Below are 23,786 nucleotides of genomic sequence, written 5' to 3'. Positions count from 1 at the left end.
TCTTTCATGTCCATCTTTATTAGAAATGCAATAAGGAGTACAGTAGTTTCAACTCTTCCATGCCAATAATAAAATCTTAACGCAATATTGCTGACATCACCTCAGCATGGATTTGTATGGGCCAAGACCTAAGAACAATCCAGTCTTTGCTCTCATCATCACTTTCAAATTCCAGCATGGTAAATCATAAATGTTCCTTGTAAAGTAGAAATTTTAGCATTTTTTGTTTGTGGAGAAAAATTTAGAAACATAACTCCTCTCTTTTGGTTTTTAATCCAGACTTAAGAATTTTTGGACTGAATAGATTTTTTTTCTTTCTTTTATTTTTTTTTCAAATAGAGTGCATTTGTCATTCTGCTTTCTGTATTTTACCCCAGCTAAGAAAATGTATTAAAGTGAGAAGAAATAATGTAATTTGGATCCAGTGTCCCTACATTACAGGTACAAATGAACATGAGTGCTCCTGGCTGAGCTGATATTACTCTGGAAGTCTGTGCTGTGCTTACCCAGTGTGTGCAATATTCAAGCCTGTGAATAAAGAAGTTCCAGAATAAAATCAATTCAGTAAGAGGAGGTTGTTGCTGACTGAGGTGAAAAGTCCTGCATATACACTACTGTCTACTATATGCACCAGCAAACCCTGCTGCAGAGCGTCTAGTTGCTACAGTAATTATTGTAGAGACAACTGATGTCACTGCTAGAGGGCAAATTGAAGAGCTTCATGTCATCAACTTTATTCATATCAAAGCAGAAGTGCTTTAAAAATCTATTACAGAAGCAACAAATCTGAACATTTACTTTTGTTTGGAAATTCTAGACATACTGAAAGCTCCATTGTTTTTCAATAAGATAAAATTACAAATGTTGAATTGTTTCTTTAAAATACTTTATTGCAGTGCCACAAGTTGCTTGGAGACAAGATATTTTCTAATCACAAACAGTCTGCAGATTATACTAAGCAAATTGTAAATATGGCTGAAAAAATAAAAAAGCTACAAACTCATCTACATGTACAACCTTTTACTCCACTGGAGAAATTTTACTTGATTTAAATACAGCAAGACAAAACATCTTTCCTATAAGTGAAATTCAGGGCCTACTTTACTAATGTATTACATCTTTAGTGTACCCTCATTAATTCTGAAGTTACATCATCGGAATCTGTCATTACATTCTCTGTAACTTGTGTTTGCTGGCTCCTTTCTAAAAGTGCATATGCATTTTCAAGTATGACTATCTGTTAACAAAAAGGTGTCCCTACAATAAAACTCCTTCCTGACAGCTCCTGCTGCAATAAGAATTGCCTCATCTTTTGAAATTCTTCGTTACAGCTTAGGCTTGAGCAGCATAAACCTCACAATATGTCTCAGACACTTCACATTTTACTTTCTGTCCGAATCTACTTCTTTTTGTGAGAAGCAATCTTGGAAAAAATGCGTCTCATTCTGCTTCTTGAGGTGTGCAATCGACTGATTTTCTAATATTTCGAAACCGGTTCTTACTGCACATTATCAGTCGATACATCCTCACTTGTCAAGCATCTGACTTCCTCTAATAAAAACCATAATTTATCCTTAAGTGGGTACCAGCAGCATTGTGGCTGTGGCAATACAGAGCTCAGTATCAGGTAACCACTGACTGTGTGTATATTTATATATATACGCACATACAGGAGCCAGGATAAGTTTTGCAGTTTGTTCTGAACTTTTCCCCACTGTAAGTACCCTGCTAATAGTTACCAAGCTGGCTCAGGCTTGTTTCCTAGAGCTGCTCTGATACATTTGACTGCAATATAGATATTCCTTCAAGTTTTTGCATGACGATCAAAACTACTAGTTACAAGCTGAAACTTGTACATCCATCTGATTTAGCGACAGCCTTTCATCTTTTTGACAGTTTTGCATCAACTTGTTATACAATAAAAATCCTGAACATGTAAGAATCAAATCCATCAGTTGATTATGATATTTCCTAAAATAGATAAAATGGAAATGTCATGAATACTACTAAAAGCTTTTTACTGAGTGAGAAATAATGTTTCAAAAGGTGGACACTTCAGTAGCTGAAGTTACTACAAGAAATGCAATGTTTGGGAGGTGCTATATTCCCACAAGCATTTGTTACTCTGACTTATGCTGTTTAATATATGATATTTAATATCACATTTCAGCTGTAATCTTGAGGGCTGATCTCTAGATCTCTGTCTCAGCGATAGCTTACTGAGGCTTCTGGGCTCCACTTTGCAGCCCACAGAATGTGAGTGAAAGTCAGTCCAGAAGCAATGTATTCACATTGCTGTGATGCATGTCTGAGCTAAGCAGCTCCATTTCTCAGCTTTCTCTCTTTCTAAATCTCAACAGGACACATTAGCTTGAGCACATTAGCTTGAACTCATCATATCTGTTGGCCTGACCCTGCTGTTGGCACTTGTTTGTATGGTTGTCTTGGTTTTTAAAGAGACTTCTCCATGGTATTGTAATTCACAGTATGCTTTGCAGGACTACAGGATGAAAAAGTCTTGATTCAGTCTTGAAACATATGACAATAAGTAGGATTTTATACAGCAATATTAATGCTTATTATGCATATAGTTTGTGACACTAAAGAGCAGTTACAGAAACACATTCCCTAGCATTAGAAGCTTACAATCTAAACAAAATACATTGCACAGAAGAGATCAACATAAAAAAAGCAGAATCATTGTTTTCTTACTTTTAGTGTATGTCTTGCTAACATATGGGATTGTGAACAGAGCAAGGAGTTAAAGGAGTTATTGTAATTTAAAATCAAAGATAATGAAGAGAGGGGTAGTTTGAGGAATTATTCTAAGAGTGGCTCAAAGAAATAAAATTATAGAAGGGACCTGTGGCAGGACAGAGAACAAAGGCATTGTAGAAAAGATGCAGAGCAAAAGATCATTCATGACTGGGAGGTTAGAAAAATAGGAAAACAGTGTAGCAACAGAAAATAGATTTTAATGTATTTGCTTATCCATATTATTGAAGTTACAGACACTGACCAAGATGCTGTTGCAATAAGCTTCTTGCTTGATGCCTGTATTTGTGACAGAGATTATCCCAGTTCTACTCATTTCAGTGAGAGCTGTAGAGGTGAACTCCTTTAGAGAGCAGGCTGAAGACTTTTATTAGCTGAAGGCCAAGGTCAAAAATCATGCATAAATTTGCATGAATAAAGGCAGAAACAGTATGTCCAAATGGTGGTATGAGTCTTTTTCATACAGTAATTGCAGCCTCTGCTCCCTAAAAACATTTTCCTGTGCATCAACAAAATAGCCATTTATGGGAAGTAAGGTAAATATTACAGACTGCAGTTTTGAAGAAAGACTTGCTGAGCAGCAGAGGGCTAAATGGTAATAGGCAATGTAAAAAAACCAGCATAGGCAATAGCATTCCTTCACCCCACTGGTTGATATAAGACTGATTAATAGAAGTAGTAGAATAAAGATATAAATTGGAGTAATTCCATCCATCCAGTAATTCCTAAAATAATGTATTTCTACAGCATTTCTCACTGCAGGCATTTAGAATTTTAGGAGCTAGGCCACAGATACCTCAGCTGTTCAGGTTTATTGAATATGCTTTGGAGATTATTTTGACTGAGCAAACTGATGGATATCAGAAACTTCAAGTATTTCTTGATGTCTAGCTGCTCTCTCTTTCATTTTTGTACCTCCAGTTTAAATGTCTTGGTAATTGTTTCTGTGCCTGCAGTGTCCATAATGATAAAGGAGGTAGAGCAGTACAAGGTTAAAAATGGACAACAAGCCAACAGCAACATTAAATCCAATGAAAATATCTGTGAAGAACAAAAAATAAATGAAAAGGGAGTTAATGAAAGACATACGTGTATACCACTTTAGATGCAAAGCTAACAGTCTAATTACATATATATACAATGGTAATATTTCTGGCAAGATCACATTTACTGACAGATGCAACATAAGAACATATACTTCAGTCGTGGAAATTTATAGATTGCTTCCTGTACATAGGTAAATCTTACTCCCAGATTTCCATAGGGCAGGAGGGACTATGTGTAGTTGATGGAAAAAGGAAAAATAGTTTCATCAGGGATCAGCAAAATGATGAATATATGCAGGACAGGGGAAGTAAGGGGACTATTGAAAAGTAACGTGTATTGCCTTGCTCTTCTCCTCCCTCCCAGAAATAATATTCAGGCGGGAAGAGGTTATCAGCTCTCAGGTGTTGGTAGTCCAAGGCAAATAGCCACCATATTTGCATGGATCAGCTGCACTCTGTACAACTGAGTACAGTGGTATCCTCAGTACATAGTGCATATGGCAGAAATACAGATGCACAAATCTTACCATGCATTTGCAAGCCGTTTTTGCTTTGCATCTGCAGAAAGTCTGATGTATCCAACATGCACAAGACACTCGTATAACACCCACATCCATACTTCTCTTAGACATTTTCAGCAAGTGGAAATCTAGTTTTGGCCATGGCCTTTAGGCAGCTCCTTTAGTGAATATGCTAATTTAATTTCTACTGATATTCCTTGTCCATAGTAAATTTGACCCACACTTAAAGGGAAATCTATTGATTCTGTGAAAGGTACGAAGTTTGGAGCCATTGATAAAATATCTGCTAATGTCTTATGTGGAAAATACAGAACTGTTACACTACCTTTCATTTTGTCTTTCTTCCCACATTCTTTTGACCAGTTTTCTGTAATCACAGGAGAAACTAGTTCAGCAAACTTCTCAAGTGGACAAGAAGAGGTGCACCCTGGCAAAGTGAGTAGATAAGGATCCTTTGAAGTGTCGTTCCGATAATGCATTTCGATGCTATATTGCCTGATTAACAACATTGAAAAGCTTTTTAAAAAAGGTTCTTAAATAGAAGGTTTCCTACTTTGAGACAACATGTTGGAAATAGGCTCTAACATCCTACTCTAGAACCTGTTCTCCAAGAATGGAGGCTTTGTGAAAGACATCTGCAAAGCCCACTTTGCCAAAGCTGGTTATTTAACTGCTCAGGTCACCAGTCAGCTGAAGAGCTCCTTCTGAAGGCTCCTTGAATGGCACCAGCCCTGGATTCTTCTAAGCCAACTGGCTTACTGTGGGAGTTATGTCTTGGAAATGTTCTTGCTATCATGTGAAGAATCAGGAAAATGTATTTTACCATTTACTTCCCTCTCATAAGGCTTGTTTTACCTCTTCTTCCTGCCTTTCATAGCACACATGCACATCCAGAAAATGTAATTTTCTCTAGTTTTAATATAACTTTGTGCCTATGGGCTGGTCAGTGAAGTATCCATTAAAATCAAAATTGTATTTCCTCACAATATTTGAGAGAAAAATAGCTTTGGGGAAGAGGGTAGCAAATTCTAAACACTCTTTCTTGCATAGGTAAGAAGATACTTGCCCATTGCTTTCTTGGTAGAGTTCAAAAAACTGGCAAGCAGCATATGGTGGCAGTTTTCCATTGAAAATATTGAGAGCAATCTGGAGGGCCCCAATTGTGGTGTCATGCTATTGGAGAAAAAAAAATATCCACCCTTTACACTCAATTAAGTCAACTACCATTCACCCAGAGTAATGAGACAAGAGTAGAGAGGAAGTGGAAGTCAAGATAAAAGAAAACCTGTGTAAATTTGGCCATAAAAATGTGTTCAGTATATTCACCATTGGGAAAAACATGTTAACTGATTACTACAGACAGCAGGAGGCACTTCCAAAGAGTTTCTGCAGTATGTGTCTTACACCATCTGGCAGGATTTTGAAGACAGATACTGAAGGAAAGCAAGATGTGGTCTGAGTAATAAATTTAGTTTTTCAGTGCATTTTCTCTTTTCCTTCCTTCAGTAGTGTTTTTTGTTCCAAGGTCAGATTAAGGCAGTGTAAGGTAGTATATTCTAAGGCATTTCAAGTGAAAGTACAAGTAATTTTTTTCAGGTAGTATACCAGACAAATAGTTGTGTGCAAAGACTATTCTCCTTGCTTCCACTTCAGAATGTTTTCAATTGTTCCTTCTGTTTGGATTCATACTATGAAATCTCAGTTTGACTTCTATTTTTATGGAATCAGTTACCCACCCACCTGCAGTTTCTTCATCTACCCGTTATCCCCATCTTGCAGGGGTCATAGGAACAGGAGCTGAAGGCAGGAAGTCCAAACACTTTGATGAATAAATTTTGCAAGCATCTTTAGATATATATATATCTGCTAGACCTATTTATGCTATAGTCTAGCAGCTATGGTTTAATTATTATTCAGGTTCTGGAATTTTTTAGGCTGATCAGTTTCAAAAATAACAGTATACTTGTACTCAAGATATTAAAGCAGAAGTGAAAAATCTGGATGCACTGCTTTTTCCTTTTGAAAAATAACGTAGTAGCACTAGAAACGTGTAGAAAGGACAGTGAGAAAGATTTGAGGTATCAAGTAGTTTCTATATGAGAAAAGATTAAATAGGGTAGGACTCTGTCTTGGAAAAGGAAATCTGGAAGAGGAATGACCGACAATAGTAAATTCATGAGTGACCCAGAAAAAGTGAATAAAGTGTGTTTAACATTGAAGTCATTGTCACAGGATGTTGCAGAATCCAAAAGTATAAATGCATTTAAAAAGTGATTAGGTAAGCTGAAAGAAGACAGTCTGTCAAGAGATACTAAACACAGAGAGATTCTGTTTCAGGAAGTCCCTAAGACACAGATTGCTGGAAGGTTTTATCACTCTCTCCTGGCATTATTCTCACATTCATCCCTGCCTTTGGCCCTTGTTAGAGACAGAATAATGAATGAGCTAAGCAGATCTTGGCCTGATGAAAATGGCCCTCTTCACCCTCTAAAATAAATAAAATAATAATAGTAGTAATAAAAAAGAACCCACAGAGAGGTTTGGAGGCAGAGCTGAAGTTCTGCTATGTGCCAGTATCTTTGGAGCACTTCAGGAAAGATGCAGCTAATAGAAACTGCACCATTAAGTTGTAGGAATAATGAATGGTAAAATGCATAGTTTTCTTTGCCAAATATAGTTTAACTGAAACCGAGGTGAGATTCGTGCCTATACTGTGTTCTTGCACTGATTGGTGTTCAGCTTGTTAGCTGACTTAAACTGTATTATATTATTCTTTCATTTAACTTACTTTACTGGAAAAATCACAGCAAGATTTATGAAAGATCAAAATACTCACTGCAGAGTAGACCTCCATTTTTCTTGGTTTTGAAGAATTGACAGCTTGTTTAATACTGTTTAAAATAATATTCACAAGGACACCTTAAAAAGATGGGAAAAAAGGAAGTGGAAAATGAAGGTATAATGTATGAATGGAAACAAAAAAGACAAAATATTGTGACTATCAAATCTAAGACATCTACTCAGGCCTCATACTCATTTTTTAGTTTACTAAAATTTTGTAACTCCAGAGAAGATATTACAGAGGAGAAATATATGATTCATCATCCAGGTCAAGTGAAGAGGTAGGATCACAGGAAATCATCTAGAACCATCCTGAGGACTGGGGATAATGACACTTCCAGTTCTGTTATGCTGAGATCTCCTCTCCATCCTTTTTTTTGTTTGTTTGTAGTGTTGAAATAATGACAACTGTGCTGGTCTCTTCGTCTCTACATGGCGAAGAAGTATTTTAACTGTTTACTTCCAACAAGTAACACATTATTGCTTCTTCATTTTTTCCAAAGCTCTTTTGTACTTCTTCTCCAGCCCAAAGGTATTCTAAAGCCAATGGGTGAGGGCAGCAGAAATTCCCTGAAGCACAGTTTATATCATTCTGAGCAAAGAGGATGTAACTGGTATGCCAGTGAACATTAGATAAATAGTCTTGGCCATGTGATGTGGTCATCTGCCAGCTAGTGGGCTTTACTGCAGATTGGAGCCTCTAATTACTGTGTGTCTTGACCAGTGGTGTGTATGCCTAGGTGATAGATCTGCTAATAATTTTTTACCTAGATCTACGCTACTCAGTAGGTGCATTAGAAAGCCTAGCCTCAAATGTTCCAGCCTGCAAATATTCAAGCTCAATTGTTTTGATTTCCTACTCATGGATACCTGGGAATCATATGATAAATTCCTGGGTTGTGTCCTGAAGTAGTGTCAGAAGGTACAGCACAGTCTGTGTGCCCCCATTTTGGAACTAAGAAGTAGTCCCAGTTCTTGTAGTTCTTGCAATATAGACATAACTGGAATCTCTCAGCTTCTATTCTGATCAGACTGTTTTGGAGCAGCTTTATATCACTCAGAGAGCTACCAATGTGTTGCCAGTGTTTTGACACAATATATAACCAGTACATCAAAGGGAAAAACAAAGAACAGGAAACAATTCAAGGAAATGTTGGAGAAACAACTTAATCTAACCTACTATAAGAAAAAGTAATGATCATAACCATGAGAGCCTGATTTATTCCCTTAATTTCTATATTTTTAAAAGTCCTAATCCCTTAAATAATCTGGAAAAATTTAAGATACTAATTTTTGCACCTTGTTGCAGTATCTTGTCCATGCAAGTGCCAATGTTCAGCACATATTTACTTAATACGGCATCCAATGTCCATAGTTTCAAATCATGGGTTTGTTTGAATAATTTTGCATTAGTAAAGTGACAGGATGTTGCATTTTATCAGAGGTATTATCTCCTCCTTTCTTAGAGCTATGCATTTTTTGATTTACCTCCTTGTAGTCGTGATTTCTCTTCTGTTTTATAAACCCCAAATAATGAGAGTAAGGACAATTCTGCCAGTTTTTCCATCTTGTCAATTACATCTTTGGTGGCCCATACAGGGAGAGTGTAATTGTGAATACCCTAGTGATAAAGGAAAACAAAAGAATGTTTTTAATTCATTGGTTTCCATCATCCCATCATCTACCCTCACGCTGCTAAGTTTAGACTTTCTGAGGCTGTTCTGCAATTCTTTGCTCAGTGTGGTTTTACTCTGGAGCATGCCCTGAAACACATTTTGCGGGAATGGGGATCAGTCTGAAGTGAGTGAATGGGCAGAGCAGAAGCACCTGTGTGAAGGTGATTTCTTGTAGGTAAAATGTGTTCTTGCTATAGAGATACATGTTTTTGGTGAGAAATATTGCAGACATATGTCTTCTTCTCTTCCTTTCTCTGGGTCTTCAGGTTATAAATATCTAATTTTTTCTGCCTTTCCATACAGTTGTGCCCATAACAGTTCTAACACTGGGCAACTAGAGACGAGTATCACTCTCCAGTCATGTAACAGTAACAGTGACAGTGTCTTACCATGTTTAATTACCTGTTTGTAGAGGATGTGTTCAAAAGCCTTAATACACTGCTGGTAGTGACTGGGGCCAAATGGAATTATCCCATACTTGGGGTCAGTTTGGGCTTTTTTAACTGGTAGCAATCACCGTCTCAAAAATTTTTAACTGATAGGTCATGATCTTTCATGATCTCTCATGTTCAAAATCTTAAGTATTTTCATTTTTACATGTTGATGGTTTAAAGCTAATAATTTCATTTCTCTGTTAAAAATCAGAAATACATTATAGCCAGCACACTTGAATAATTCTATAGCAGCATATTGGGAAGGGGGAAAAGGAAATAATGGGAATGGTAACAGTGCTTAAAACATGAAATGGAAATGACAGTCTCCCAAGGTGTATACCATGCTTTGCAGTTATCTCTTACCAAAACACTACAATATAACTTAGATTCAAATTAAAAAAAAAAAGAAAAAGGAAAAGAAAAAAAGAAATGTAGGAGAGAAGACAACTCATTCCTGTGAAAACACATTGCCTAGTTTAATTGAAACCCCGACGCTGGAGTTACGTTCTTCCCCAGCACCTATTGATTTATTATTACCTCACAATGTAGAGTATCATATGTATTCCAGAGCTGGAAATTGTCCAGTATTTTAAGGTGGTTTAGTTCAAGCCCTGTGTTAACGGCCATTGTTTGTAAAAAACCCTGTGGGGAAAAAGTGAAGAGTATACTACAAATACTCAAGCATACATGCAGATAGATTCACTAGCACCCAACCTTTTCACAGAATTCTCACAGAATCACAGAATAAGCTGAGTTGGAAGGGACCTACAGAGATCATTGAGTCCAGCTCCGGCCCTGCGCAGGACACCCCAAGAATCACACCATGTGCCTGAGAGCGTTGTCCAAAAGCTTCTTGATCTCTGTCAGCCTTGGTGCTGTGACCACTTCCCTGGGGAGCCTGACCACCCTCTGGGTGAAAAACCTTTCTCTAGTATGTAACCTAAACAGGGTTTTAATTTTTTTCAATTTATTTTTGCATTTTAACAAAAGTAAAAATGCAATTCCGTAACTTCTATGACTTAATTACCTTCCTTTTTCTCACATCTTGGGTTTGGTTTTTTTTTTATTTTCTCTTACCATGTATGGTTGTATTCTATTTTGAAATTCTTTAGATGTTTGTGTTTCTTGCTGAAGTTCATCAAAACGGGGACAGTTGGGCAGAGGAAAATTCAACCTCTGAAACATGAAAAGCAAAACTTAGAATAGTTCTAAAATTATCAACACTCCTCTGTTTTTTCTGTTGCTGAGATTAATGGTGTAATATTTTTAGGTAGATTCATGGCTGTGCTTGATCTACTCAATAATTGTTTGTTTGGGTACCTTAATCATGAATTGAGTTTACATAGGTGATAGACTGTGGTAGTTTGACTTTTCAATGGCTACTTGATACCATGATAGGTTGATTTCCCTCAATTTAACTGATTTTGGCAAAAATAAATTGCACATGTCTGTCAGGGGATTGCTTTGACAAATGGGTCAGGGTCCATGACGAGAAATTTTAAGAAGCCATTTCCCTCTCATTTTCTGAATCCCCCCAGATATAACTTAACTCCACCTGGTCCTGGAACCTGAATTGCTTCTGCATCTACACATCCAGCTCTCCCAGTACATTTTGGTAAGCATTTTAAATACCGCTTCATAGACAGAACTTGAAATGAGAGTGACAAATAAATTGTGCTCCTGAAATATCAAAAGGCTATCAGCCTCAAGGCTCTGTTCTTTAGAGATATGGTTCACTTTAATTACTCCAAGTGTATGCATTACAAGGTCACATGATAGTACATATTTGATCTGAACAACATATAAATACACGCATCCTTCAAACTCTGAGCTCTGTCAAGTATGGTTTATATCAATTGCAGAAAGACAAATGATACCTGATACAGCATATAGTGCCAGTGAAAAGCCATGATGAACAAAACAAGCTTGTGCTGGTTCAGCACTTTATGTCACATCACTAGGGCATTTTTGACCCAGCACTAGTATTATCCTATAACATTAACAGACTGCACTTCCAGCATGTCTCCAAGGTGAAGTTGGCAGCAGCCACCAACTGACCGTAGCCCACTTTCACTTGGATGGATTTCCAAGGGTGTAATTTTTCTGTAACAGCAGCACATTGGAGGACGAAGGCTCAAAGTTGCAATATGAAACTGGGGAATGTTGTTTAATTACACAATAACAAGTGTTTCTCTCGCTGTATGTCTTAATTATCCCTCTCTAGTTGTTATTAATTAAGCCACTCCCTTTGGCTTCATTAAGCAGTACTCTACTGTTGCCTCTCAAGTCTTGATAGATCTCAGTGGCTTAAAAATAAGCTGTGATTATGGTTTTTTACAGGACCGTACTTGGCTTCAGTTTCCCACTTTGTGTTGCTTGGGGCTTGAAAATACCTTCAAACATCTGCTTGGTTTAACAAGGGAACAATGTTTTTTCCAGGTGATTTGCATATATAAAAGGCATTTTGAGTTGCTGCAGAGGTGTGTTTGAGAGAAGTGTCAATACCCATTCCTGAAGCAGCCACAGAAGTGATGAGGTACTAGAGACTCCTACAAATGAGCTTGCCTTCCCCAAACAGGTTATTACATTGCACTGTGATTCCCCTAAGGGCTTTGAGGTACTATATGGCCAAAGCTCTGACCACTTTGATGCTTTTTTGGTCTTCTGGTGAAAGAATTTCCTCTGGTGTCCCACATTTAAATAACAGTGACAGCGTTCTTTTCTGTTGAGGAACAGGGTTAAGTTTCTGGCTGAATCACACGTTTCCTAATCCAGTTTGCAGAAACCCTTTCTCTCTGTACCTGCTTTCAGACATGGTTGCCAAGAATGGAGGAACATCAAAGGGGGAGGGGTGTGGCAGCCCCCTAAAGACTGAGTCCATCCTCTGATGTTGGTGACAAGCACTTATGTAATAGAGGGTTTGTACAAATTTCCTTAAAGTCAACTTCTGTCCTCAAAGCCAGAAATAAATGAGGCTTTCTGTTGGATACACTGTTCCTTACACAGTCCTTGTCACGAGCAAGTGAAATTAAAATCTAAACCTGAGTCAGCCAGAGAGAGCTACATGAAAACTTTTTCTACAGGACCTATTATTCAGGTAGGTCTACTCTTATGATCTGCAAGAGAAGTGCTAGGGTTTCATTAAATGTTTCTATAGCACTGAGCATAAAAGAGCCCTTGTCTGTAATTAGAATGCCTAAATGCTACCAGAATAGGAAGGTAATAATTTTGAGGTCATTACAGTGGCTGGTGAAAATTCAATTCCTTGAATAAACTATGGAACAAACTTGCCAAAGAGACAAGATCTGCCCAGTTGAATGGTGTTTAGAAAAGCGCTTGTTTCCTGTAAAGACTTAGGGCAACTTCCCCAGAATACTGTCCAAAAGTGTTCTGGTCAGAAGGAATGACCTTGGAGAAAATGGTAGGGTATATGACTATTCAGGTATTCTGCAACTATGGAAGGAGGATTTTCATGTAGCTATTACAGTTGACCTATGACATACTTGTCAGCCAGTAGCTGCATTTGGTATTTTCTGTTATATTGAACTCAAAAAGCATAAAAATGGTTTTTAGCTTTTTTCCTTTTTTTTCTGTTTTTTTTTGCTTATGTGAAAGTTTAAGACTTTATAGAATGCTTCTAGCCAGTACTCACCTGCTCTGCTGATTTTTGAAAAATATGAACTGGAATGGGTTGCCAGAGAAGCTCAGGGTTCCAAATTTGGCTGCTAGTTGGTGGAAAGAGGCCGGAAAGGTATGACTGGGCACTCATAATGGTGCGATCATAATCTGTACTTTGGATGTAAAACTGAAAATAGAATGGCAAAGAATTAAAGATGAAATGGAAACTGTAATAATAATAGGGAAATTTTACCCAACTTGTCAATCCTGACTTCTTGTTTCCAGTTTTATGTGTTTACATAAAGTCAAAACAGTGAAACCGTAACTCAGCTTTCCGGGGCCCTACTTCAGTTTCATAAATGGAATTGCCAAAGCATCTTTTAATTTGGAATCTAACCCTCAGACTGAACTGAGAGAATAAGAAAGCATCATTTCAAAGAAGAAAGTTCTCTATCTTTTGAGATTCAGAAAAACATTGGTACATGTAGACATGGGGACATGATTTAGTGGTGGACAGGTTAACAGTTGGTCTTGAAATTCATAAAGGTCTTTTCCCACCTAAATGATTCTATGATCTATCAGTGATACCTCAGGAATATTAAGGTACTTATAAACATCTCTTGAAAGCATAGCAAAGGTCTTTCATACCTTCCCATAATGCATCCCTCCTATATAGATCAAAATGTTAGTGGTGTCTTCCCCATGATGGATCTTTAGTGTATGATAATCACATCCAAACAGCTGTTAGACCTCTCTTTTACAGGATGAAGTATGTAAGCATGGCCCATCACATGACTGGACAGGCATTTATCTTTCAACAGGGTAAAACAATAATGGGTCACTGTATAAATTCCCAACCCATTCGGTGGTGTGGAGCTGTTCAGTGTGGGAAAATTAGGCTGGGAAAGACCCAAACAGAATTAAGAGCTGAAAGTTAGACTTTATTCTGTTTTTAACTTGACATAAGTCTGACTTTCAAAAATGTTCTTCTGTTACCTTAATTTCTCCATTAATGAAATGAGTATGATAATGTGCTTTTATAAGTCCATAGTTCTGCTATGCCAGAGAAATGTGCTCCAGACAGATCTGCTCTATACCTCTTGCCGGTTGTATGTGCTGTTCAAGAAGCTGGAATATCTTTTCCTCATGTACTGTCCGAGTTCAAATAGCTGCTGCATTCCAATCTGTAAGGCAAGCATATGGGTGACTACCAGATTAAGGTGACTGGAGGCTTTTAATGTAGAAATGTCTTATCTTTTTTTTTTTTTTGTCATTAGCAATCAGCTTTTAAGTGGTCATTAACTGTACAACATACTGTTATTGTGGTTTAACCCCAGTTGGCAAATGAACACCACACAACTGCTCACTCACTCTCCCCTGTTGAAATCAGGGAGAGGATCAGAAGAGTGAAGGTGGGAAAACTCAAGGGTTTAAAGACAGTTTGATATGCAAAGCAAAAGCCAAACATGCAAGCAAAGCAGCATAAGGAATTTATTCACCACTTCCCATGGACAGGCAGGTGTTAAGCCTCCAGGAAAGCAGGGCTCCATCACAGTTACTTGGCAAAACAAATGACATCAAGATGAATGTCTGCCCCTTTCTCCTTCTCCACCAAGTTTTATATGCTGAGCATGGCACCATATGGTACAGTATATCTCTTTGGTCAGCGGGCATCAGTTGTCCCAGCTGTATCCCCTCCCTACTTCTTGTGCACCCCCAGACAAACTCAGGGTGGTACAAGAAGCAGAAAAGGCCTTGAATCTGTGTAAGCCCTGCTCAGCAGTAACAAAAACATCCCTGTATTATCAGCACTGTTTTCAGCACAAAACCAAAACAGAGCCCCATACCAGCTCTCTCTCAGCCAAAACCAGAACAACTGTGTATGTTTCAGGTGATCTAGAATTTTTAACAGAAATGTTCACTTATATCTATGAAGAAATTATATGTTCAGAAATGCTAAGATTGCAAAATCTGCTACAGAAAGGCAATGCTCCTGATTCTATACAAATACTGCTTCCACGGTGCTGTAGATCTGTAGACACTGATCAACGTTGTCCTTTACAATGTATGTCACTTAGTGACAGCTGAGAGAGGATGACTGACAACCTAGCATTTATCATTGTCATTGCTCTGTTATTTGTTCAACCTTGTAAATTTGTGGCTTACATTTCATGCCTTAAGTAGCATTTTTCTGTCTTTGCCTCGGTGTGCCTGACACCTGCACACTGTCTTTTCTGTTATTAATTTCTAAAGCTTGAGCTGAACTTTTAAACTTCTACCTATCAGAGAAATACATTCTTACTACTGTTCCTAAGAATATAGCAAAATAGCAAAAAGCTCTCAAAGAAGTCAATGCCAAAGCAGGAACTTCTTACTACATAAGCTAGGTACCTAAGATAGTAATGCGTTGTTTCAGTGATTGAATTTTACAGATATTTCAAGCCTCCCTTCAAACATTAAACAGTGAACTGTCTCTGTTTCATATTTCTGCACTATGACAAAGTGTTATTAGGAAATGCATTGGCTTCTTTATGCTCCAGAGCTTCATATGTCAAATACGGTCAAAGAGCTAAGGCTTGATGTTAAAATGCCAGAGCAACAAGTAGGTTCAGAGCATCCTAGTGAAACTCTGGACAACAAGTGGCCTTGTTAGAAGACACGTTGTCCCCAGAAGCAACCTTCTCCTGCGAGTCTTCTGTTGTTTTGTGGTTGTCAGTCCAATGATGAGATGTGGACTCCTCACTGCGGGCTGGTGTCATGCCTTTGCTCTGTCACAGGGCTCAGTGCTTAATGGTCATTAGAACTTCATCAATGTTAACAGTACAGTGTTTAAACTTGCCATTTATTTGAATGCAGATGCACTATCAAGAAGTTGTTACTTTTAGGAAGGTAGTTATAAAGTTATGGTGAACAAGATTTCAATTCAACAATAGCTGAATTAATAACATTGTAAAAATGTTTATGAATTACTGGTTTTGGTATTTGCTAATAGCAACTATCAGAACTTGGGATTTGCAAATGCTTTAGTGACACACACAAAAAACATCTCCCCACTTCCTCTTTTAGTAGCATTTGTAAGTTCTTCTAAGGAAGTCAACCTACCTTGGTGAGCTGTCCAAACCCCTGGGGCCATTCGCTTTCTTTGTGTAGATCAGTTGGAAAGTTTACAATTGGCGTTCGGTCACCATGTCGGAAAACCTAACAATGTAACCAGTAAAAAACCCTTGAGTTCATTACTGTTAACAATCCTTTCTTATCTAACTAGAAGTCAAGCATACATTATACTTCCAGTGTAATTTTTCAAATGAAAACATTAGAGAGTCTGCAGAAGCCTGGTCAAGTAGGATGTGAATACATCCTTTACATTCAAGAATATGTATAATTAGATAGGAATTAAGTGGGCATAAGCCTGGTGATTCTTCCTCCTAGAACATAAAATTAATCACCCAAGATGTTGATGTTGGGATTACGTTCACAGCTAGGCCTCTAGACAGGAAATCTGACTGAATTTTGGAAACTCAGCACTTCTGAATATTAAACCAGTTACTGATGTACTTAGATTAGTATTTCATTTCTTTGTCATAGACATTTGAAATTTTCCAGTAACTGTTTTTTTCATAGAAGTATCTTTAAAAGTATTTCTATGTACACATGGATCTTATGCTCAATTTCTCAATCATCCTAAAATATAAAGATGAAAGAGTATAAACATTCACATTGTTATCTTAATTAATACTTCCATTATTAATACTTCTACATACACATATAAAAATATTTTTGAAAATCTGTAGGATTTTATTTCTATCAAATTCTATCAAATTCCGTGAGAGCAAAGAGTTTGGTTCCTTTACTATCCTGGACACTCCAGCATGGTCAATATTAGTGTGATGCATTCAATCATACGATTTTTAATAAAAAAAAAATTAAATGAACCTTTTTTGTATTTTTATTCCAGCATACAAAGAAAATGACAACCCTAAATTAAAATATTCTGAAAAACTGAATTATCCCCTCTAAGCATATGATGTATGGGCTTAGAAAAATTAAATTCACAAAAGTTTCACATGAAAGGAAATGCTGGAATACAAATTCACAGGGCTCCAGACAAGCTGCCAGGATGCTGATTCAAACTTTTGGAAAAATTTACCTTTGCTTATCAATGTTCTTAGCACAATAAAATGACAATGTAGCAGCCTGGTATATTTGTTAATAAAATTACATTTATTCCTTAAAACCTCAGTGGTATATAATTTGTTTATAGTTAATACTCTCCACTGCCTCATTAAGCCACATCATTCTTACCCAGACATCAGAGAGGGTTGTACACTCTAGTTAGTTTGCCACTCCCACTGGGAGGTGTTTCATGTTTATATTTTTCAAAGTAAACACCAGTGGTGTGACTTAATGTTTTAATTACAACACACACCCTTTCCATCAGCCTTCTCTATTAATGTGAACAAACCTGTGCTAGAGCAGGTACTTCAGAGATGGAAAATACTATCCATTAAAGGCAAATATAATTAGATTTCTCCCTCTGTTCATTTTCTATAATAGACAACACAGTTTGCTAGAGTCTAAGTTACCATTAGAACCATGTAGAAGACTGCTTATTATGTTTTTTGTTTTGCTAGTTGAATTTCACTGACAATGTTGGCAACTCAAAATGAATATTTTGCAGCAAATCAAGGAGGATTTTTCACCCTCATCATGAAGTTTGTTGTTTGGGGTTTTATTTTCCTTCTCTATGCAATTTTTAGTTATCTTTAAATCTATTTTCTTACTAATTTGGAATCTCAGTTGGTTCTTGATAACAATTTCTCAGTGCACCCATAGTGAACAGGAGAATAAGTAAAGAGCTACACTGTCTGGTGGCTGATTCAGTTGTGTGCAAGAAAAATGAATGAGAAGGACTTTTGTACTGCTGCACATTTCCTTATGCTGGCATACATAGGTGTCAGGTAGGATTCATAAGTTTTTCTGGACACGCTGGTGCCTGTGTGAAGAATGAACGTTTAATTCCCTATTACAATATAGCTGCATCCTCTCTTGTTAAATTATTCAACTTCACAGAAAAGCATTTCTATGGGTAACTGATGGCTGCTCAAACTGACTGACATGTTTAAATGACTATTTTTTATGTCTATTTTAGGCAGTATTTAACAATAGATCCACACTTGGCCAATAAATATGCCCTTTTTATTATTGAAAAATTACTGACAATGTGTTAGATTTTAAATACTGGTTTGTGATGTTTTATGTTTAAAGTATGACATAACCCTGAGCGTGTCACAACAGTCATTCTACAAGTCACGACACTCAACCCCTAAAAGCTTTCAACAAGCCGGAACAGAGTAGCATTTTACCTGAATAGACGTTAGTGTGCAAAAAGATCAAGATCAAAAGATATATTGAATATATGAGCAGGAGATATAAAGAATAGTATTTCATTTCTTTGTAACCTTAAGAAATTGAAGGAGTGGAGGGTGTGTTCTTCTAAAAAGAAGCACAGTTTCTTTAAGTCCACACAAAGTAAGAAAGAGTTCACCTCCTTGTTCGTAGTTCTGCACCTTCATTGCAAGGTGTCACATAAATATGATATGAATACTAAGCTGGAGCAGCAAGTAGGGAACAAACACTTAAAAAAGCAGAACCCTGTTTTTAGGAATTGAAGGACAAAGCTTCTTAGCCAAATGATTTTTGTATGTGCTCAAACCTTGCTACTTCTGAAAATGACCTTGCTCAAGCTGCAGTTGCAAATGAAACAATGACGGTGTGGACAACCACTTAACCTAAAAGACTAACTTATTCACTCATAGCTACGTCTTAGGAGACTTTTTTAAAAATTTGAAACTGTGTTTTTCATTAGAACACCAGATTGTAGGTGTTCATTAGAACACCTGATAGGAAAAGAAGGTGTATCCCTACAGATCATGCCTTACTCATCAATATGTGTTTCTGAACACTCATAATTTCATCTTTGTTAAAAATGATTTGATTCTTCAAATTAACTTAAAAACATTTGTGCTGCAGCATTTATTACTCCTGGCCTACAGATTGCCTTCCTGACCTTTCAGAAGACACAGAACATGGCAGAATGAGAGAAAAGGAGAAAGGAAGCATCATAAAAGGTGAAAAGACACCAGAAATCAAGAAAGAAGGGAGGGTGAGGGGAATGTACACAAGAAGAGCAAAGCAGATCTGCTTGCTATATTAATTTTGGCACTCCTTTTTGAAGTGCTTTGCCTCAGTTCTCAAAAGCAATAGGTGGATAATTACCAAATCCATTACCCTTTCCTTCCACTCTGATACAGCTTGAACCTGATTTGGTGTCTGGGTTCATCCATTCACTCTTGGTAACTTTGTGAGTGTGATCACTTCATATGAAAATGGTCACATGACTCAGACTTTGGCCAGCATTTGCTTCCATTGTTGTCAGGTGAAAAATCACATTGGAGGCAAACTGGTGCAGGGGAGAGGGTGAACTGAGAATATGGCACGTGTAGTATACACATATATACGTAAGATCTTCCTTTAGAAATGCCATGAATTACAGTGAAGTATCTATCTCTGAGTGATAGTGAGCCTCTTGCAGACACTTTTATTAACAGACTTAACTTCAAACAAAAAGATTTCTTACTTTGAAGCCAGCAATAGGAATGAAGAAACAAAAGTCAAATGGAACCATCATGCTGCCAGTTCAGGGAAACCAGAGATGTAGAAATACTGAGCATGCTTAGTCAAAGTTTCAGATGACTTGGCTTGATTAGACAAATCATGCTCAGAGTTAACACGCTCAGTCAACACTTCCTATCCTGAGTTGTAAGAAAGACATGATGAAATCACAGTACCTCAGCAACCACACCTCTTTCTATATATGACAGGTGAAATGTGTGCGTGTGTAGAGGCAGAAGTTACAGGGAAGAACTTCTTTAAACAGAGGCAATAAATCAGTATTTCATTTCTACTTGGGTGCCTGATTGCCCTAAAGTTGTTTAAATTTAAATTCTGCCTTTAATCTTAAATTCAATGCAAAAGAGTTATGGTGAAGGCTAGTGTTTACATGTAAACAAGGAAATTTAAAAAGCCTTTCCACAAATTGGCTTGAATTAGAGCTTTTCAGACAAAAGAACTTGTGGCCAATAACCAAACCGCACAGAATCAGCACAAAGTTGGAAGTGTGAGGAGAGAGTGAGACAGTTTCCCAGGCACAGCACAGTTCTAGAAGTGAGCAAAAGCAAACACTTATCTGTTTTTCTTCTCCTCTGCAGATGTATTTTATATTGTGCAGTTCTGCTAAGAAAGTTTTAAAAAGTCATTGTGACAATTTTCACAATGCAGTAATACTCCCAGGTGAAAATGTAGTAACTTACATAGGAGAGCTGGAGAATGGCTGTTCAATTATCTCAGAAAGATGCCTTTTAGACTTGCTTTGACTGTAGCAATATCTCCATTATATCCCATTATATCAGTGATATGCTCTGGGGTCAGTTCCTATCCTATTTATTTATGCTAGTAATTCTGTTCCTACGAAAATTCAATTAATGAGTTCAAAAGGCAAAATTAGAGTATACGTAAATGATGACTTGAGAAAAGAAAATTTATACTGTGATAAGATTAAACCTATTGTAACTTTTTAGGTGATTGGTCAGCCTAAACAAAAGTAACAGGATTAAAAGGAAGACAGGTTAAATGAAATTTTTTGACTATTTTAATGTTTATTGTGACAAGCTACCCTAGAAATTGGGGGTTTTTTTGTTAGGTGGCTGCACAGTTATGGTAAGCAGATGATTTTGGATAAGAAGCCTCTATCTCCATAATGGTAAGCATTTCCAGTAACTCTCTGCAAAACCACGACATTGTCAGAACACAGTAATAGCTACAATTCAATAAAAATCTCATTCCTCTCAAGGAGTTAATGCTCCAAGGCATGCTGTTTTCATCTGTGTGTCCATTTCTCCCTGTTATCATTGAAACAACATTTAAGTATATTGCTATATACAGAATGTTACTGGAATTAGCGTTGGGTCCCTGCTATGTGTGGTGTCTCAGCAGAAGTAGGAACTGGTTTTTCCTGTGCACTCTGGCCTCCCTCCAAGCTGTGCATCTACAATGCAGCCAATAGACAACTGTACATGAAATACTTTTTCTAGGGTCAGATGGTATGTTTGGAACACAGTACTTCTGCCTCTTACCTGTATGCACACATAATGTCTCAGAGAAAGGCTGAAGGAGAAGATCTTCAATTGCCTATTTATAAAAATTTATTCCAATCCCCTCAACTCTGTATAGAAAATATTCCTTTGGGCTAACTATTCTTTATCATTATACCTTTTATTTAAAAAAAAAAAATGAAAAGGACTATGGTTCAACCTTCATGATCCAAAGTATTACATTGAATTAATCTCTCTTTTTCTAGAGATATTTGAGAAAGTGGCATTGAAGTAGTGTTTAGCTACTTTGAAATAAGAAATGGACCAGCAAAAGAATTATTAAAGTCTGTTTGCAGCCTAACTGAAGTTAATGCAACACATGTCAAATCTCTGCATAAAAATGCCTATCTATTTCTGTTCTCAGTGTACTGCTGTGACAACACAGTTATTGTGAAATGGAAATTTGTGTGTGTTTTTGGGTGATAACTTCTGTAACATCATAAGCTTCAGCTTCCAAGCATAGAAGAGGTAGTCCATAATCACCAGCTCTCACATTATGCATTGGAGTGTCAGCTTAAACTAAGGAAGAATAGGTAAATGTAGACTTTGCATCTCTTAACTCCTCTGCACTATGCATCTACCACAAAGTCAGTTATCTTGGAATAATAACCGGAGCTTAGGAGATGAAAATTCTAATAATTGGAGACATTTTTGTCTTTCTTTAAGTAAGGTCTTTAAGCTCAGTAAGCAAAAGGGCAGCAGTAGTTAAAGTTTGAAGACAGGCAAAGCAACTGCACACCTTGTCTGATTCAACAGACATGTAATTCTGTCCCTGTATTCCCCACAACAAAACAGAGAACAAATCTACTTACTACAACCACAAACTTCAGTTCTCGTGCTGCAGTAGTCTGTTGAAGCAGAATGAGAATAATGTGAAAAGAAAAACACAGGATCCTAGACGGGTTGGGAAGCCATATCACACCCATGCTGACAGAAGAGGAAAAAAGGCTTTGTAGCTCCAGCAGCTGCTCAGGCTGAACTGTGAGACGTCAGGCTGTACTTTCAGAAGGGGTGGAACTGCCGCCGGTGCATTTCAAATCCAAGAGGAATGTTGTGTGACTACGCAACAAATTGCATCGCCCTTTGTTTTCAAATTACTGTTTACATTCTTTTAAATGAAATCATAATTCAGTTCCTTTTTTTCCTGTAATATTTTTCTCTTTTGGGGTGTAAGGATGAAGTTAAAATACAAAGGAATTGCTGAGCATTCCTAATGCTTCAACCTACCTGTTCTGTTTTGACTTCTCAGTGCTTGGAATTTTTCCAAACTATAGCATGGCCATGAGGATGAGCTCAGAACCAAGAGCTAGGCAATACTGTTTCTCTTTGCTGCTCAGCCAGTCCACTTTTCAGCTTCCTTCCCCTCATTTGTTTGTCCTCTTCCACATTATCACTGTGAAATCAGAATAATTATTTAAAACAACATTTCATGTGGGTTAAAATTTTCAGTCCCTCAGATAAAATACTTGGATAAATCTTGTGACAGGTATGCTCTTTAAGACCCTTGCTGGGCAGTTATTTGCTTAATTTGTGTGGGGTTTTTTTTCCCCTTGGAGTATTCCTTTACTTCCCCTTTGGAACTGCTTATTTTTTTTGGCCTCCAATCTCTAAAAAATTTCTTGTGAACAAGCCCTGGAACTCACATTTTTATTGTTGCTCTTACAGTAGCTCACTGGCTTTGAGAAGGTTGCTTAGCTTGCCTCTGCTGACTTCCTCTCTATAAAATAAGAATAATTACACTTGTAGACTTGATTTCGTAAGAATTTTGTGAGTAAATGAATTAGTTTGCAGAGATCTATAAGCAGAGTTCTTTAAATGCTAAAACTTCAGGCCCTTTGTGTATTGTTGTTCCATTCCTATAATTCCTATCATATCCAAACCTGTCTCAGGGTCCTCTGCTGAGCTCTCTGCAGCAGTATTTTCTACAACAAGTATTTTACTGTTTACCAGAAATTCCATCTTTAGGGCCTTAAAGCCCACTAAGCCTCAGGTGTTCTCTTCTCTGTGTTGTGTGAATGTCCTTATGTGTCCACTTTGATGGATGGGTCTGGAAGGGAGGAGTACCACAGCTCCCAGACTTTCCTGTCTGTCTTCTCAGTCCATTCCCAGTTTTCAGCAGTTGGACTTCTTTCTTCCTCCACTGTTATGTCCCCACCCTCCTTTTTGATCTCTCCTGGTGTGATTTTTGCCTATGCAGAAGGTGTATGAGAGTAATCTATACTTCATAAATATATAATATGTTGTCTTTCTGAAAACAAACATGAGCTGATCATCTTCCTCCATTATTTAAGAGAGCAGGTCATAAAATATACTTTCTTTAGAATAATTCAATATACCTCAAAAATCAAGAATGGATGTCCTGCTTTTTTAATCTGTATAATGGGTGGTTCCTAAGCTATTTGATTAAGGATCACTGTTGGCTCTTGGAATCTTTTCTTGTCCTTCTAGAGACCTTATCATGAAATTCATAACTGACTAGTTTTTATAAGATTTGCTGGTTTATTGTGTTTCGCTGATGGGTGACTATGACTGCTGAAGTCTCACTATTATGGAACCATTATAATGACTTCACTTTAGGACTGGAACTCAAATTTTTTGTGCAAGGGTGTGGGATTCTTGATGGCATCATTAAAGAATGCTTGAAAATATATAACAACCACATTTT

General features: G+C 37.3%; 1 protein-coding gene across 1 annotated transcript; it reads right to left on the bottom strand.

Annotated features, from left to right (window-relative positions):
• Positions 1-3,697: 3,697 nt before the first annotated feature.
• Positions 3,698-22,047, bottom strand: ACP3 (acid phosphatase 3; the record flags this gene model as incomplete). The annotated part of the gene is made up of 11 exons (XM_082283221.1): positions 3,698-3,816; positions 4,668-4,837; positions 5,409-5,515; positions 7,179-7,261; positions 8,672-8,804; positions 9,831-9,935; positions 10,371-10,469; positions 12,946-13,098; positions 14,009-14,095; positions 16,014-16,109; positions 21,934-22,047. The coding sequence occupies 11 exons, from the start codon at positions 22,045-22,047 to the stop codon at positions 3,698-3,700; spliced, it is 1,266 nt and encodes a 421-aa protein (XP_082139347.1).
• Between the last annotated feature and the right edge of the window lie 1,739 nt (positions 22,048-23,786).

The sequence above is a fragment of the Coloeus monedula genome, assembly GCF_965178545.1.
Source record: "Coloeus monedula genome assembly, chromosome: 1".
In the NCBI taxonomy this organism is placed as follows: domain Eukaryota; kingdom Metazoa; phylum Chordata; class Aves; order Passeriformes; family Corvidae; genus Coloeus; species Coloeus monedula.
Note: the sequence above shows the minus strand (reverse complement) of the source record. Positions and strands in the feature narration are given on the sequence as shown.